This window comes from Notolabrus celidotus, chromosome 8 (assembly GCF_009762535.1).
Source record: "Notolabrus celidotus isolate fNotCel1 chromosome 8, fNotCel1.pri, whole genome shotgun sequence".
Taxonomy (NCBI): Eukaryota; Metazoa; Chordata; class Actinopteri; order Labriformes; family Labridae; genus Notolabrus; species Notolabrus celidotus.
In genome coordinates this window covers 13,681,133-13,696,957 of record NC_048279.1, presented here as the reverse complement: position 1 = coordinate 13,696,957, position 15,825 = coordinate 13,681,133, and the positions used below count along the sequence as shown (strand labels likewise).

At 39.8% G+C, this 15,825-nt stretch overlaps 1 protein-coding gene and 1 long non-coding RNA gene across 3 annotated transcripts in view; both read left to right on the top strand.

The window, feature by feature from the left end:
• The first annotated feature begins 1,148 nt into the window (after positions 1–1,148).
• Positions 1,149–5,521, top strand: LOC117818089. Its single transcript, XR_004632298.1, has 4 exons — positions 1,149–1,256; positions 1,349–1,411; positions 2,644–2,711; positions 3,472–5,521. It is a non-coding gene; the product is annotated as an uncharacterized LOC117818089 (long non-coding RNA).
• A 2,132-nt stretch (positions 5,522–7,653) lies between these two features.
• Positions 7,654–15,825, top strand: part of ctnna1 (catenin (cadherin-associated protein), alpha 1) — an 82,392-nt gene continuing 74,220 nt past the window's right edge. The window contains exons 1-3 of one of the 2 annotated variants that reach the window (XM_034690956.1): positions 7,654–8,110; positions 11,054–11,171; positions 11,805–12,000. In XM_034690956.1, the coding sequence (XP_034546847.1) occupies positions 11,067–11,171; positions 11,805–12,000 (301 nt within the window). In that variant the 5' untranslated portion in view covers positions 7,654–8,110; positions 11,054–11,066. The remainder of the gene's footprint in view (positions 8,111–11,053; positions 11,172–11,804; positions 12,001–15,825) is intronic. The other variant, XM_034690957.1, reaches the window with a different exon arrangement.

Below are 15,825 nucleotides of genomic sequence, written 5' to 3'. Positions count from 1 at the left end.
GCTGCATTCAGTAGAGAGTGAGTGACTCAAGCTCACAGCGTGGTACTCGGTTTGATAAATTTTTATTAAAGTAAATACGTGTATGAGGAGCTGTGGGTGAGCTGGTACAGTCACATCTATTCATTTCCCTGGATCACATGGACCAAAACAGGTCCTGATGATGTCACTGTTCTCTGCTGCATTAATATTGAAAGGTCATTTCCCCTACTTGGAAGCCATGTCTATCACGTGCTGGGCTCTATTTCAAATTTGCCACAAGACTGCCTTGGTCAGTCTAACTATTCATTGCAGTAAAAATCTGCCTAACAGTGTTACATAAGTTCTCTGGAAATTAGCCAACTACATTCCTTCTGATGAAGCCCTGATGAGATGCAAACACAATCTGCTTAAAAACTGACCAAGAGTTTTCTTTCTGTGTGGAGTTTTTATGCTGTGTGAATTCTGGAGACCCCTTTGGATGAAATCGATGATGTTTACCCAGGATGAAGACAACATGTCGGATGAGCATCATCACCCATTGTTGCAAAAATGTTGCTCTTACCAAAACAACTTGTTGAAGGATGCAGAGTGATGTAATGTACTGATTTAATTACTAACTGTAAAGTAATAACGATAAAACATTGTAAACTCTGATTTATTACAGTTAGCTTACAAAAGGTAATCAGATGTACTGGTTTAACATTACTCGTCACATCCCAGGTGTCATGACATGTGCTCCTGTGTCCTGGTTGTAGAGTTATTCCATGTAAAACAATAGTTCAACCGAACAAATACTTCTTTTTGCTAATCTTGCTCCATTATCAACCTTGAGAACAAAACATTGTCGGAAAAGAACATTTTCTAAAAAACAAAAATACTCACCCTGTTCACTTACTTACTTCTCTCTGCCAAACTTTACCAGCAGAGCTCTAAACATAGTCACTTCTGGTTGAGTGCCAAATATCTACTGAGGTTTATCTGTGGAAAATTCAACCCCAACACTGGCACTAGAACTCAGTGTGAAGAAATTAACCATCTTATCGCTAATAATGTCATGATCTGGATTTTCAGTATATTGTTTTGTGTTAAAATCTTAGTGTTTGCCGGCAGGGAAGTTGTTTATTTAACCCCTGTGCTCCCTTTCAGAGGCTGGGCATGGTCTCTGGAGACTGGACTCTCCATTTACTCACCTGTTCCATATCAGCTCCTGATTAGCAGCCTCCTGAGGCTCTGGTCTCCTCTTTACATGCTGCCAGATTGTTTCTACTCTCCAAGTGGTACAGTTGGCTCCTTCTCAGTGTTTTTTCCTTGTTTTGCATTAGTTGTTATAGATTTTCCTGTGCCTAACCTTTTGCTGATCTGTCTCCAGCGTCTCCCTCCTTCGATCCCCAGCGCCTAACCATGCACTGCCAAGCTTCAGATCTTTGGAAGTGTAAGTCTCACAGCTGCCTCATTTTATGTTCTACCTGTGCCACAAACACCACAACCACCCAACTCCTGAGTCTCTGTCTCAACGGCTGCTCTGCCAGCTCCACTGAGTCACCAAGTCACCCCTGCCCTATCAAGATAACTGCTGCCAATTATCATCTGCCTGCATGAAGAAAAAACTATTTTGTAACGTTTTCCCCCAATCTGTGGTCTCAGATTTTGGGTCCCCTTTAAAAAGTATTGGTACAAACCGTATAAGATAATCTAATTTTATTATGTAGGCCATTAAATCGCATCAGAAGAGTGAGACTATTAACAAAATCAGTTGAAAACTTCTCACGGTACCTTAAAAATGTCACAGATATTACAAATATCAAACAAGAATACAAATATTATTCATTTAATTCTAGTTTTTGTTTTACATAGAGTCAGTGGCAAAAAACAGCTCAATATAATTAAGGCTTGAATTCAAGATCCAAGAACTTATATTTCATGAGTCATGAACTCAGATTTCATGAGTCACGAACTCAGATGCATTGAGTCATGAACTCACAATTGTTGCAAAATCAGGTTTTTCTAATTTTATTTCTTATGTAATTGTCATTGTCTGCTTCAGCACATTGGAAGTCTCAACCAACAATATTGTGAAAACTTTTCAAAAAGAACTGACTCCAAAAATAAGATTTTTTTTTCCAGCAGCTGCTTTATAATGTTCTAATTAGGAACCTTAGGCTACAACGGTAGTGTTATAGGCATAATTAGTTTTGAATCCTCAAAGAAGTCTTCCTATCTCTCCAAATGCTGCTATGTGTTCGATCTTATTCTATTTGCAGAACAGTTTCACTTGAAAATGTGTCCTGACTTTAAGACACTCTACAAAAGTCTGAACATGTGACAAAATGTGAAAAAAAGGCTGGACATGTACATTCATATAGACACATGTACTCTGTGTGTGTTTGAAAATGTAGCCAGCCCCAGATATTAAAACATTTAAAGATGCCTGTAGCTTACACATGTCCTCAGAGCTGCTTATTAAAAAATGAAAGCCATAGAGTAATGTACTGCCTGGTGTTATATAACCTGTCTTCAGCTTCTTATTTTGAAGCACACCTTCAGCAGCATCTTTTCCAGATGGGATGCAATTTGAACAGGCTTTGGACCTGTGACTTATTACAGCTTTGAAACACATTATGTTTAATTTTGTGTTTTCCTTCACATTCTTCACCTCTATATTAGCCTGAATCCCACTTGGAAATCAAGAAATGAGGCCAGAAGCTCCCAGAAGAATCACGGAATAAAACAAGGTTTCTGGAATAGTGTGTGCACTGTGAATGACAGGGTGTTTTCAGCCGGGTGGTCTGCTGGTAATTGCTTCGTCGTATTCAGGAATCATTGTATGTGTGGAAATGATGATGAACATGCTTTTGTCTCTCCATCTGTGAAAGATATCCAACAACAACAACAAGATAGATAATGTGATCACAAAGAGCTCTACAGAGGGAGAAGACAAAGCAAATCTCACACAGTTGTATTAATATTGTCAGCTTCACTTCGTCAAATAGAAATCTTGCTTTGCACAAACAGCACAGATACTGGTTTCATTTTAAAGCCCTAAAAATACAGAACTTGAGTTAGGCACCTACAGATTGAAGTTTCATAAGCTACACTCACTAAATATAGCTCAACTGGGGGAAATGATTCACTATCACAGGTTTCTGTGGTGTCCGGCAGCAGGCGCAAAAGCATGTCACTGAGTTGCTTCCTGCTCTTTTTTTAAGCCAAGGAGAGGGGCACACTCTCTATTTGAGCAATTAGAGGAGCTAAAGTCTGATACCAAAGTCTAAACCAGCAGGTGGAGCTAAACAAACTGTCAATGATGGATTAGCAGCAGTTGACTCATGAGCCGCGACCTTCTCCACAGTCCAATCAGAAGAGAGCAAAGCTGCCATGTGAAGTCATATCATCACTGTCCCAACACCTTGCCGTGAACATGTGTGAGATGTCCTCCCAAGGGACTTTTGTTTAATTCACTCTGATAATGTATGTTTCTTTTCACCTCTGCAGGAAAGTCACACTGAATGACTGCTGTGTGGAGGCTAATCATTACTGTTACTAGCCTGTTGACTCTCCTTTTCCTCCCCTCGAGTACTGCTGTGGAGGAGTGACGCCTACATGGCAGCAACACACTCATTTCTCATCACGGAGGTACAAGGTCTTTTTATCGGGACGGGAGAGCCTGAAGATGACATCATGCAGCTCTATGGACAGCTGTCAGGATGAGTCAGGTGAATGTGGGCAGACTGAAAGTCGCTGTGTTCCTTATGTCAAGAGGAAAAAAATCCTCCTGCTGTGAGGGACCTTCCAATCCAGTCAACATCAAAGTATGAGTAACAGCTTTGACAGGGAGCTTTAAATACAGTAGCCGCCATGAATGCAGAACAATAGAGGAAGAAAGAATTGTGAAAAAAACTCATTGACAGCTGCAATCACAAGTTTTTTCTGATCGGCATTTAGCAGTGACTTTCAACTGGAATAGAAATAGAATGCTTCAAATGTCATTATACATAGTCTACAAAATTATGAATTGCCTTACCTTTACATGCATGACATTCAGGCATTCATAACATAGTTGCAAATATTCATTCAAGTTGCACAAAATAAGCAAATTTGACTACATAATAATAATTGTATTTCGAAAAATCAGCAACTTTAACAAAAAGAATTACCCAAACAACTCCAACATTTTCAAGATCCTCTTTTTTAAATCTATTTTTTTCATCCACCATACTTCCACACACACAGATTTGCATGTGCTCAATTATACATTCAGAGTGTGACAAACATGTGCACTTCCCCATAATGAGAAGGAATTATTTATAGCATGCTGTGCTCTTATCATTTGTCGGGCCCAACAGGTACAAAAAGAGTGGAGGTCAAGGACACCCAAAACTTGTCCTCCCAGCAAGCTGTTCCTCTGACAAACATTTATCATTCAAGCACACAACTGCACCACATCCAATCCCTTTTCAGTCTTAATTGGATAAACAAATCTTCAACGCTGTGGAAGTGATTGGTCATCCTCTTTTTGACTGAAATTAAAATTGTACATAAGAGAGTTCACTGTTATATCTCTGTTTGCTGGATTATAATATGCTTATTTAATGCACGACCCTTCAGTTTTGCCATGGTCAAAACTCTCTTTGGGGAAACAATTAGTTTGCAATTTATTATTGCACAAAAAATATTCAGGAGTGTCTTTCTTGAAGATAATAATATTCTGAAGCCTTCATTAAGAGCTTCCTAAGTACATTTGTAAGCTCATTCCTTTCAGGACTATAATTCATGCTGCATTGGTGGAGCCTCTTAATTAACACCTACTTCAGCCAACAAATAGAAGTGTGTTAGTTGTACTTGCCTGCAGAACAAAACACCATTGTTGTTTGTAATTTTCTCCGTGGCCACCTCCTTGAATTGCTCGAGACTGTCTCCCTTTTCGCTCTTTCTCTTTTTTGGGGATTTTAGACTCTTTATATAATTGAAATTATGAAATCTGCTTGTAGTGCTTTGTCATATTTGATTACGTTGTTTCTTTTTATAAACAGACTTATCTTTAGCCGGTGCAGTTTTCAACACACACACCAAATGAAAGGTGCAAAAAGGATGCAGGCTGTAAAAAATGTAATCACCTAATTACCGACTGTCAGACCCACTTATTTTTTACCACCGTGGGGAAAATTCCGTTAGTATGACACCTCTGTTTAAAGACAGAGTGTGTGTGTTGTAAGGCTGAAAAGTGAGACAGGAGGGGTGGCACCTGGCCTCTTTAGATAATCTATTTATGGCTTTCACACTTGATTAGGCCCAAACTAAAATACTTGGCTCTTGAATGTGTTTATCAAATGTTTTAGTGTTATCAGTCACAGCAGCAACAAACCATAAAAAGTGTTGCGACTGCATACTGATCTGATCTTGTATGGTTTTTCTTAACCTTGAAATTGCAGAATTTGTGACATCTGCCAGCTATCTCTTCCTATCTGAATAGAAGTCTCATCTGAAATGTCAGTGCTGCTGTTGGGGATGTTTATTATACATAAATAAAATATGAGAAACTGAATATACAACCTGCTTATTGTGTGTGCACCTGATGCAGCTCCAGCTGACACTGGAGCTTGCTCTTTCTCTGTTACCCTGTGTTGAATTTTTTAATCCAACATTTGAACCCAATGACCTCCAACAAACAAATGAACAAGTATATAACTTTGTCATAAATGCACTTCAACTATGATTTTGAGAAGGTTTGAAACCACACTGCAGTAATCTTTTTTAATACACTAAGGAAAGAGACATAAAGAACAGAATGGTTCCTTTGGTATTGAAGCAAGACAGTAAAACACCAAATGAAGAGTAGTAAAACTGGACTCAGACTTTAAATGGCCCAACTATAAACAATTCAACTCCGAGAAGATATATCTGCCCCCTTCCCCCTCAACCTCCCTGCAACAAAAAAACAAATCATATATTTAATATACATCACATTTGCAGGGCCTAGAGTAGAAATCCCTGTGATGCCTATCTGTACAAAAAAAACTGTTGTGGAAGATGCCAATTAAGTGGGTTTAGGGCTCGATTAAAGGGGTAAATCTTTAACTAATTTTGTATTTGAATGTTGTTGAGCTGGGCTACAGCAATAGAAAAATACAATAATAGAGAAATAAAAAGAAGCTATGAAGGAACAATTAGATTTCCCCTGAAAAAAATAAAAACCCCATGGATTACAAAGTGGCAATATGGTGCTTGTTAGGATTATCTAGTGAGCTCTGGATCTAATAACAAGGCAGTCCCCCCTGTAGTAACCCAATGAATCGAGACAAAGTGAAGTGCTGCTATGAGGATTAAACAAGCTATTCAGTTTTAACTGTATAATAGAAACCAATAGTACATGGACAAAAACTTTTGCAATAGTTCCTAGAAACATTTCCACTTTTTCTCTGTTAACAAGTTCCTTCTTCAGCCTTCATGCTAAGAAAGTAAAACTAGCTGATGTTTATTGGCAACAAGTTTTACGTTTGGTTCACTCCTCCTCAATCTGTGCAAGGCACGGCCTCCTACAGTGTAAAGTTGTGCACAAAGCTTATTACACTAATTTGAGACTATCTCATATTTACTCCAATCTAAATGACTCATGTAATAAGTGCAAACAATCCCCAGCCGACCATTCTCATATGTTCTGGTTCTGTCCCAGGCTTGCAACATTCTGGTCCGAAATATTTCAAACGCTTAGCACAGCATATTCTATAACAATCACTCCTGATCCTCTTTTGGCCTTGTTTGGTGCCCCCCCCCGCAGCCTGTTACCTCTAAAGTAATGCAGACTGTCCTTGCCTTTACCACCCTCTTGACTTATACTCCTCAAATGGAAACACCCTCAACCTCCATCTAATAACAGATGGGTGAAGGAGTTGTTACTGTCTATTAGACTTGAAAAGCTCAGGTTTTCCCTCAATGGTTCCTCAAGTACATTCGAAAAGACTTGGAGCCCTCTCTTAAATCATATTGAATCTTAGACTTCCCTGCCTGATTGTGTTGACTGACCCCCCCCCTTTTTTTTCATTTTCTTTATTTATTTTCTTTCTTCTAGGTTTTTATATATATTTTTTAATTCTATTTTTGTTACATTTGGGTCTGATTCTCTTATTTTCCTTATTTGTGTAACTGTCGTGTGTATTCTGTATTGTTTACACAATATTTTTTTAAGTACAAGTGGGGTGGGTTTGTGGGAGGGAAAAAAGAGGGGAAAAATGGAAAGAATGGAAGTCCTCTGTACCACTGTCGCTTTGTTACCTGGGAAACTGCTTCCATAAACAACAGTATCAAAAAAAAAAAAAAAAAAAAAAAAGAAAAAGAAAGCAAAACTAGAGTCTTACTGCTGAAGAGGATAAGGGCCGCTGGAAAAAATAAATTAAGTTCAATTTTTTTTTTATTATTATTATTATTATTATTATTATTATTATTATTATTATTATTATCTTTTTTACAATTATTATTATAATGAGAAAAAAAGTCGGAATTCTGGGAGTCTTTTTTCACAGAATTCTGACTTTAATCTCAGAATTCTGACTTTTTCTTCAGAATTCTGACTTTGATCTCAGGATTCTGACTTTAATCTTAGAATTCTGACTTTTTTCTCATAATAATAATAATAAAAAAATGTTGACCTTATTTTTTTCTTGTTCTGTTCCAGTGGCCCTAATCCTCTTCCGTATCCTACAGCTTGGCTCCCATAGTTCTATAAAGGCAGTAATTAATCCATATATGGGCACACACAGTTAGTGCCACGCCCCAAACACCTCCTCGTTTGCGGGCCTGCTGTGTCCTGTGGTCGCCCTGCCCCACTGCCAGGAAGTTCAGGAACTCGGTCACCGCCCCGGCCCCCCCTCATCCATTGTTGGGCGAAAGACTGCGACATCGAAACGCCGTTGATCGAAACTTTTCAGGTACCTGACCACTGAGGATCTTTTGGTCTTTCTCTTGTGAACTTTTCAGTGTGTAAGTTGAGCAGACACACTTTGTGAGGCCATCAGCTGGGAGGAACATTAAACTGAGTCAGCGCGGAGAGGAAAAGGGAGGAAAACTTTTTGACTCCGTAATTCTCATTCCTCCATTTTGAACTTTTAAACTCCAGTTTTCTAGTGGGCAGCACTCGGTAAGTTCACAACTTTTCCTTACAGCTAAACGTAAACCTTTATTATCTAATATAATTATTTGTTCAGCCAATAGTGTCGATAGATCACTTTATTTCGCAGTGATTATGAAGCTCGATGATGTTTGTTTGGTCGGTTAGCATTAGCGTTAGCAAGGTGTCGTGTTTGGCACAGTGCACGTTAGCAGGTAAAGCACATCAAGCTTCAATATTAACTTTTCTCAAGTTATTGCACTTAAAACTTGAAGCAACCTTTTTGAATCACTTTAAACCTTGTAATTACTTCTTATAGCGTCAATATATGTGACTTAATGATGGTGAAACCAACGTAAAGTAGGTGAAGTTAGCACAACAGGTGTGACTGACCTTAAGCTCCTTAACGTGAGCATGGTTAATTACACAGAAGATCCACCTAACTTACTGTTCTTCTGCTTGGGTCGATTTAATGTGTTAAAATTCAATTTTGGGCCCTTCTAGGTTGGATTGGGTATGTAAGTGTTAGTAATAGATTCCCACCTAATTGCGAATCTAAAGTATTTTGTTATAGTCCAAGCATATCGCGTTTGTATCCTCTTACAAACGACCTGCAGGTTTCCCCCATGGTATCTAACCTTGGCTTTGCACATTTATTTTAGTTTCGTTTGACCAGATTTTGAAATATCTTTCTCAGAGACCACTGCTGCCACACCCATAGACAGGAGGTGAATCACGACACCTGTCTGAGTTAGTTGGAACAAACCAGGGCATACCTGCCAACATTGGACTGTGAAAATTAGGGAGATTTTCTGCAGTATCTTAAAATCAGCCTATACCCAGCAACCCCGTCCATGTGTATGACCCTGAACTGCAGATTAATACATGTAATAAACGGATATGTAAGTCAAATACTTTAAATGTCTCTTCATTTTAAGGTTTGCAGTGAAATATGGCAATGAAAACATACAAAGTTTAACAAATCCATGTCTTACAAATAGGACAAAATTCATAAACTTATTGAAGAGTGAACCACTGCAGTGAGGAGTAACACACATATTCCAGGTAGAGGGGTTTGTGTTGACATCATATTTTGATGTTAATACCATTATAGTATTATTTCAATGAAGGAGTCTGTGTAACATTGATCTACATCTTTATGTGCCTTTTAAAGTCATTTATCTGTCCTTTAAATCCTATTTATTACCTACAGCTAAATGTTATCTGACCTACAGTAACCTCTGCATCCTCAGCCTCTGCTGCTTTCTGCTCTTTATTTAAAGAAGGAAGAGATTTCCTCTGCATCTCCACCTGAGGTTATCAAGTAGAGTTTAGTGTTTTAATAAACTTCACCTGTGATATTGTGATAGTTACACTGTCAGCACTCTGTCATCAGATTTACACAGCTCTAAACTCTCCTGATGAACTTTAAAGAGGATGCTGCATTATTGCAAGTCATAACTAAATGTAGCTTTCAAGATCAGGGCTAACCCACTTTGATGAGGGATGGATACAATCTTTAAACAGTGCAGAAGTTTGTTAAACTCATAACACTTCAGCAACAGGTGTCACAGATCTGCCTGTCTACCTGTGTGTCTGTGTTTACTGTCAGAAACGATCTCATGCAGCATCTTGTGGATCAAACCATCGACCAGGAGAGGAGGGATGGATGTCTTGGGGGGTTTGAATATAAGGCTCAAGTAGAGGACTTCTTGAAAAAGAAGTTGAGGGACACTCATTTGATTGACATCAACGTGAGATAGGGAGATTGTTGGGAGAAATAACAACTCGGGAGTACAGTAGGAGAATAAGTTAAGAAGCGGTAGACTCTCGCCTAAATTAGGAGTGTTGGCAGTTCTGCCATGGAGCAGTTTTTGATGCTTATATTTTATTTATACATAAAGTGGTTAAATGGAATTGGACATCACCAGTAAGACCTCCTGTATTGCTGTTTTAATTAACTCGCGACACCAAAGGCTTAATACACTGTATTATTTATTAAGGTGGCCTCGGACGCTTCTCTCTCAGCAAATGAAACCAAAATGATCCGCAGTTTTCAGCACCACCAAAAACGTGACCTTTTTGATATCGTAGCTTAGATTAATTGCAGAAGTTGATGAATTATTTTGGATCAAAGCCTCTGTGAGTAGGAAGGAAGTGCCTTAAGATGTTTTTCAGTGATAAAATGGGTTGCAACTGGGCCAGGCAATCTGCTTCCATCCGTTCTGACTGGCATTTTTAAATTAAAAGTTAAGAGGAGCTATAATTCATAAGTTTTCTCCATCCAAATGCAAACATAAGTCAGGATGTTTGACAGCAAAATTGAAAGCACACTCACCCAATGAATAATAGGTCAGTAAAACATTAGATAGCCATCCCTCGATTATTCCTCAATTATTTCAAAAATTTAAGCTTAGCCTCTTTGTTGACAATGTAGGCTAATAGCACTGTATGTCATTGTTGTCATATTCCGGCTGACCAAGTTTTAGTTGAAGCCCTTTAGCCCTCAGGCTTTGCTGATTATCCCTGCCCATCCATGTTAGATAGTTTATCAATGGCTTTGCAGTCAGTGCCTAAAAAGAGGGATCGAAATTGGGCCACAGTGTCATTCTGTAAGGGATGGAGCATTTCTGGCTCAAAGTAGGAGTGTAATATTTTGGCTGTCACACAACTTTTAGAGACTAACTGGTCTGTAAATCATACAGAAAGCTTCAGTTAGCTAGCAAACTTCTCTTACTCTATCTCATTTTATTTATGATTATTTTTCTTGGCCAAGTAAAAAGCTTTTCTCTACAAAAAACAACCACAATCATAGTACTTAACATATAACATAACATCTATTCAATGTTTTAAGACATACGTGTATGTGTTTCATGCAGTGTACTGTTTTTAGGGTTGAGTTGTAAGGAAAAACATGTCCTGGAGTCCTGGTCAACATATTTCCCCCTTCCTTCTTCCCTTTTCTACCCTCAGAAATCCAGACACTATGACAACCATCAACACAGCCAACATCAACTTTAAATGGGATCCAAAGAGTCTAGAGATCCGTACACTGGCAGTAGAGAGGCTGCTGGAGCCCCTCGTCACTCAGGTAAAGTACACGTTTATTCTTTGAAAAAGGACATTTTATTGACTAACACCACTAGCACACACTATATGGTGGTAAAATAAGTGTAAAGGGTAAAAAACAGAACATTCTAAAAAAAATTAAAGTGGAAAAAAATGAATTTGGAAAAAATAAAACGAATTTCATAGGGCCCTAACAGTGGATAGAGCAGGGGCTGAAGAGAGAGTGGGGATGACATGCAGTAAAGGGACACAGGCGGCACCTGCTCTGAGGACCATAGCCTCTGTACATGGAGCGCACGGTTTAATCACAAGGCCAAACCGACTCCCCAAGGCTGCTACTTTACCTAGAATTAAAGGAAAGGGTTATATAGCTTGTTGCTGGAAGTTCACAGGATCTTGTATTGTGTCAGGTTAAGTAAATGGAACATCATCCCTTTCATCCTTTCAAGATTTTCATTGTTTGCATTCATAAATTCTTCATGAAAAATAGATGGATGCTCTTCCTATGGAGCAAAGGAGTAGCATAGAGGGAAAACTGAAATAGCAATGTCACATGTCTGAAAAGAGTATGTTGGCATAAGTATAGTCTGCCAAACACACTCAAGGCTCTGAGGTAGCTGTGTCTGATGTTGAACCTCGTGTATCCTTGCCATAGGTCACCACTTTGGTAAACTCCAGCAACAAAGGCCCATCCAACAAGAAGAAAGGACGCTCTAAGAAGGCCCATGTTTTGGCAGCATCAGTGGAGACTGCCACACAGAACTTCCTGGAGAAAGGAGAGAAGATCGCAAAGGAAAGCCAGTTTCTTAAGGACGAGTTGACTGCTGCTGTGGAAGATGTCCGAAAGCAAGGTATGTTGAAAATATATCCTACGACAGCGTGTAGTTTGAAGCTTGTTCAGAGTGCTTCTTAAGATAGGGATGATGAATAAATCATAAGCTATGTACATATCATCTGCCCCAGAGGAAGACCTTTAAATAAGAGCATGCTCTGAGCTCCATGGATCTTCTTCTGTGCTGTGTTTTCAGGCTACAACTAATAGAGACTTTTCATGTTAACATTCTGACCGCTCATACACTGTCATTGTCCCGGTTCAATCAGGATTCAGGTGACTCGTGTTTCTCCCACTCACACACTTCTGTGAGTGTTGTATTCCAGTAAGCACTGTGACGTTGAACAGGAGGTGTTTGCACTTGAGCATCATATCATGAAACTCATCTCAGCGGCTCAGTGTTAAAGATGATAAGGAAAGACGTGAGTCAGAACAGTTATTGAGAAATACGGCTTTAATGAAGAATACTGACTTATTATATGTATTGGACCATACAGTATTCATGGGTTTTGTTTAAAGTTGGCTAAGGATTGAGATGCAGATGAATGAGAATTATTTTGCAATCCAACCCTGATGTGGGCCTGGATCTACTTTATATAGATCCAAATCAAAAATTGAATACCAGCATTTACCAATAAAGTAGGGCCGTTAAGTAGTATTGCTATATATAACTTTATATCAGTCAGCCCTGCCACAGTAGATATTTATTTGATAGAATCTTACATTTTTCCCTTTCCTTGAGCGGTGTAATACTGTGATGGACTCTCATCAGGAGCAGAAGCGTTTAGTCAGCTTAATTCTAAGTGTTTTAATCTTTTCACACCAGAGGCAAAAACGGGTACTTCCTGGATCTTTGTGTCAGCTTGTAAGGCGTAATAGTTTGTTTCCTCCGCAGCTAAAGTTGTCTGTTGTGATGCTGACAAAGTAGAAAGTGAATCATCAGGCACCAGAAGGCTCATTGTGTCTTTGGAAATTATTCCGGGGGCCTTGTAGGTAATGGCTGTGATTTGTCTCGCTTTCTTTGTGAAAGGTTGCCTGCTGAGCTGCTATTTGGAATACAAGGTCATTGTTCGACAGAGGAGACATCCTGCTTTCTACTGTTTTTGCTCCCATGACCTATATCTGTCATGGTTCGATATCAACCATGGCCGAATTCTCAAACACTTGGTCACAAAATATTACATGCAAATGGCCCCAAGTGGACATCACAGTTGTCTTATACTGCAGCTTTTGGTTACACAAACATCCCGCAATCTTTGTACTTGTGTTAGTGAAAAGCAGAAGCTCAGGCTTTTTCCGCTCCAGTAGCAAAACGGCTTGAGCAGCTGTAGCGCACACACTCATACAGCGAGTGGGCTCTGTGTCCTCTTGATGCTGTTTTTGTTGCTTTTGGGACTTTGTAAGGCGAAAAGAAGTCGAATATTCTTTACCATGCCATTGATCAGCTCTATCTGCTGCTACAGTCAACTGTGACCCCAACAGCTCTTGCACACAGCATGCCAAAGCAGTGTGTGATGGCTGCCTCTCTGTAGTACTGCAGCTGACTGTCACAGTGTTCACACAGGCTGCGTCTCGGCATCAGTGCTGCTGCAGTTGTTCTTGTCTCTCTATATTTGAATTCGTCTTTGATAATGCCACTAAAATACAAGTGTGTGGTTTTGATATTGATCCATATTTTTTATAAATGCCAAAGTTAAACAAAAAACAGATAAGAATATCAGCAAGTGTTTTTTCTTTTTACTTATAGGTGTCTAAAATGCTGTGAAAGGTGTATTGTGCAAGTATGACCATCCCTAGATCATTTTCACGGACCAGTTTGGCTGAAAACCATGCAGTCTGCAGTTGTAATCTCCTCTTCTCCTTTGTGTGCGCTGCAGCCCCGGGTCAGAGCTTTAGCCCTGCTACTCACATGGGCGACAATGACACTGCTGTAACCTTTCAGTGTTCACAGAAATGAAAATGACAAAGTTTTGTGACTGACATGCACATGCTATATGAATCAGCTGTCACACATCAACGTAAAGTGAGGATGTTGTCACACCAGATCAGAGGAATTCATTAAGGTAGCACATTTCACAATGTGGATGTCTGTGAAAGTTTGTTGTCCGACTCAGTCACAGGACTGTGAGACTTAGAGCTAATGAGACACAGTGTGTTTGAAACATGGGCTTTCCTTACGTAGACGCTACTTTGAACAATTAGTGTCTATTCTTGCTAAGGATGCACCGAAAATTCGGCCACCGAAAGTTTTCGGCCGAAAATGCCCCAAAACTGTATTTTCGGTTTTCGTCCGCAAGACTTTTATCACCGAAACAAAATGTTGTGATGACGCAAGCAAAAACGTCGGCAAGTGCGCACTTCTCTGGATAAGGGCCAACATGTCTGCATCCGTTATTCCTTTAATTGCAGCACTAAAGCGTCTTCTAAGGAAAGAGTTTGAGACGGACCACGGAGTGAAAACAATGAAAAGTACACTCTTAGAGTCTGTCAGCACACGTTTCACTGAGATCTTTTCAGATCCTCTGCACTTCATCGCGACTGTACTTGATCCGCAATATAAAGATCATTACTTGGATGGAATAAAGCAGCGCGCATGAGAAATGATCCAGCCTGGATGGATGCGGAGAATCCGTTTGGAGACGGAGAAGCGCACAAGGCAGAAAAAAGGACTGGTCTCTCTGAACCAGATGAGGGGCATGCATTATCGTTGTCTGATATGTTCAATGAGATCCTTGATTTTAGTGAGGTTAGTACACAGTCAGAGCCATAAATGCCATGGTAGGGGAGACCGGGGACCGTTTTAACATTTTTGACATTTTTGTCTATAACTTTGAGCTCTTTTAACCCAGTGTGTTCAAACTGCTATGTAAACTAGCTTCAAGTGTCTGCTAATAAATGGCCTGGAAAATGCCTGTGCAACACAAACAGAAAATGCAAGGCCTACTCCCCACTAATAATTAGCATAATAATTTCTTTCAGTGTTTCTGCTTTGGTTTTGTCATTTTTAGTTTCTGCCAATAATTTTCATTTCAGTGCATCCCTAATTCTTGCCAACATGCAGAAAATGTACTCCTTTATTGACAAATCACCAGGCATGTAAAACGCCCAATCTCTTGCTTTGCAGATCCCATCTTCCAGCTCCCACTCAAGTCTCATCTGTTCATTTACTTATGAGTTCTGACTGTCTTATGACACACTAGCAGGCCACCGAGACCAGGGCACTGTGACTCGAGGGGCGGCTGTTATCACCTTGTGAAGTGACATCTGTGTCACTGTGCCTTTTCTCCCCAGATGCCCCAGCCAGTTAGAAGTCGAGTTCAAGCTCTGCTCTGAGTAGTTGAGAGGTAAATGACATGTTGCCAGATAGCCTGTGCAGTGCTCAGTGTCCAGGAATGTTACTGTAGTCGCAGTAAGCTGTCACAGGGCTGGAATCCAGTGACTGTTGTTAGCTGGTGCCTGGGCCTGGCTGTCAGCTATGCCATGCTGCTCGGTGGAGCGTGCCTGGACTGATAATACAGCTATTGAGTAGGGTAACAACACCCCCACACACCCCTGGATTCAGAAAGCATTTTCCACCCAGCTGTGGTTTACCAGCTGTTTTCAAATGGAGAAAACAAATCCTACTTTATCATCTAAGGTAATTGTGCATACAACGCAAGTGCCATTTGTGAGAAGTCGTTCTCTGTGTATTTGAGAATAAGTAGGTGTTATGGTTTGGCTCACATATTCTTTGAATGTTTCAAATAGTGTTGTATTGACCAGAGGCATCCATAAGTTAAGCAGACATTTGTCACCCTGTTGAAGACTTGAACTCAGCCGTTCCAGCCTGCTCGTGTCCTTGTTC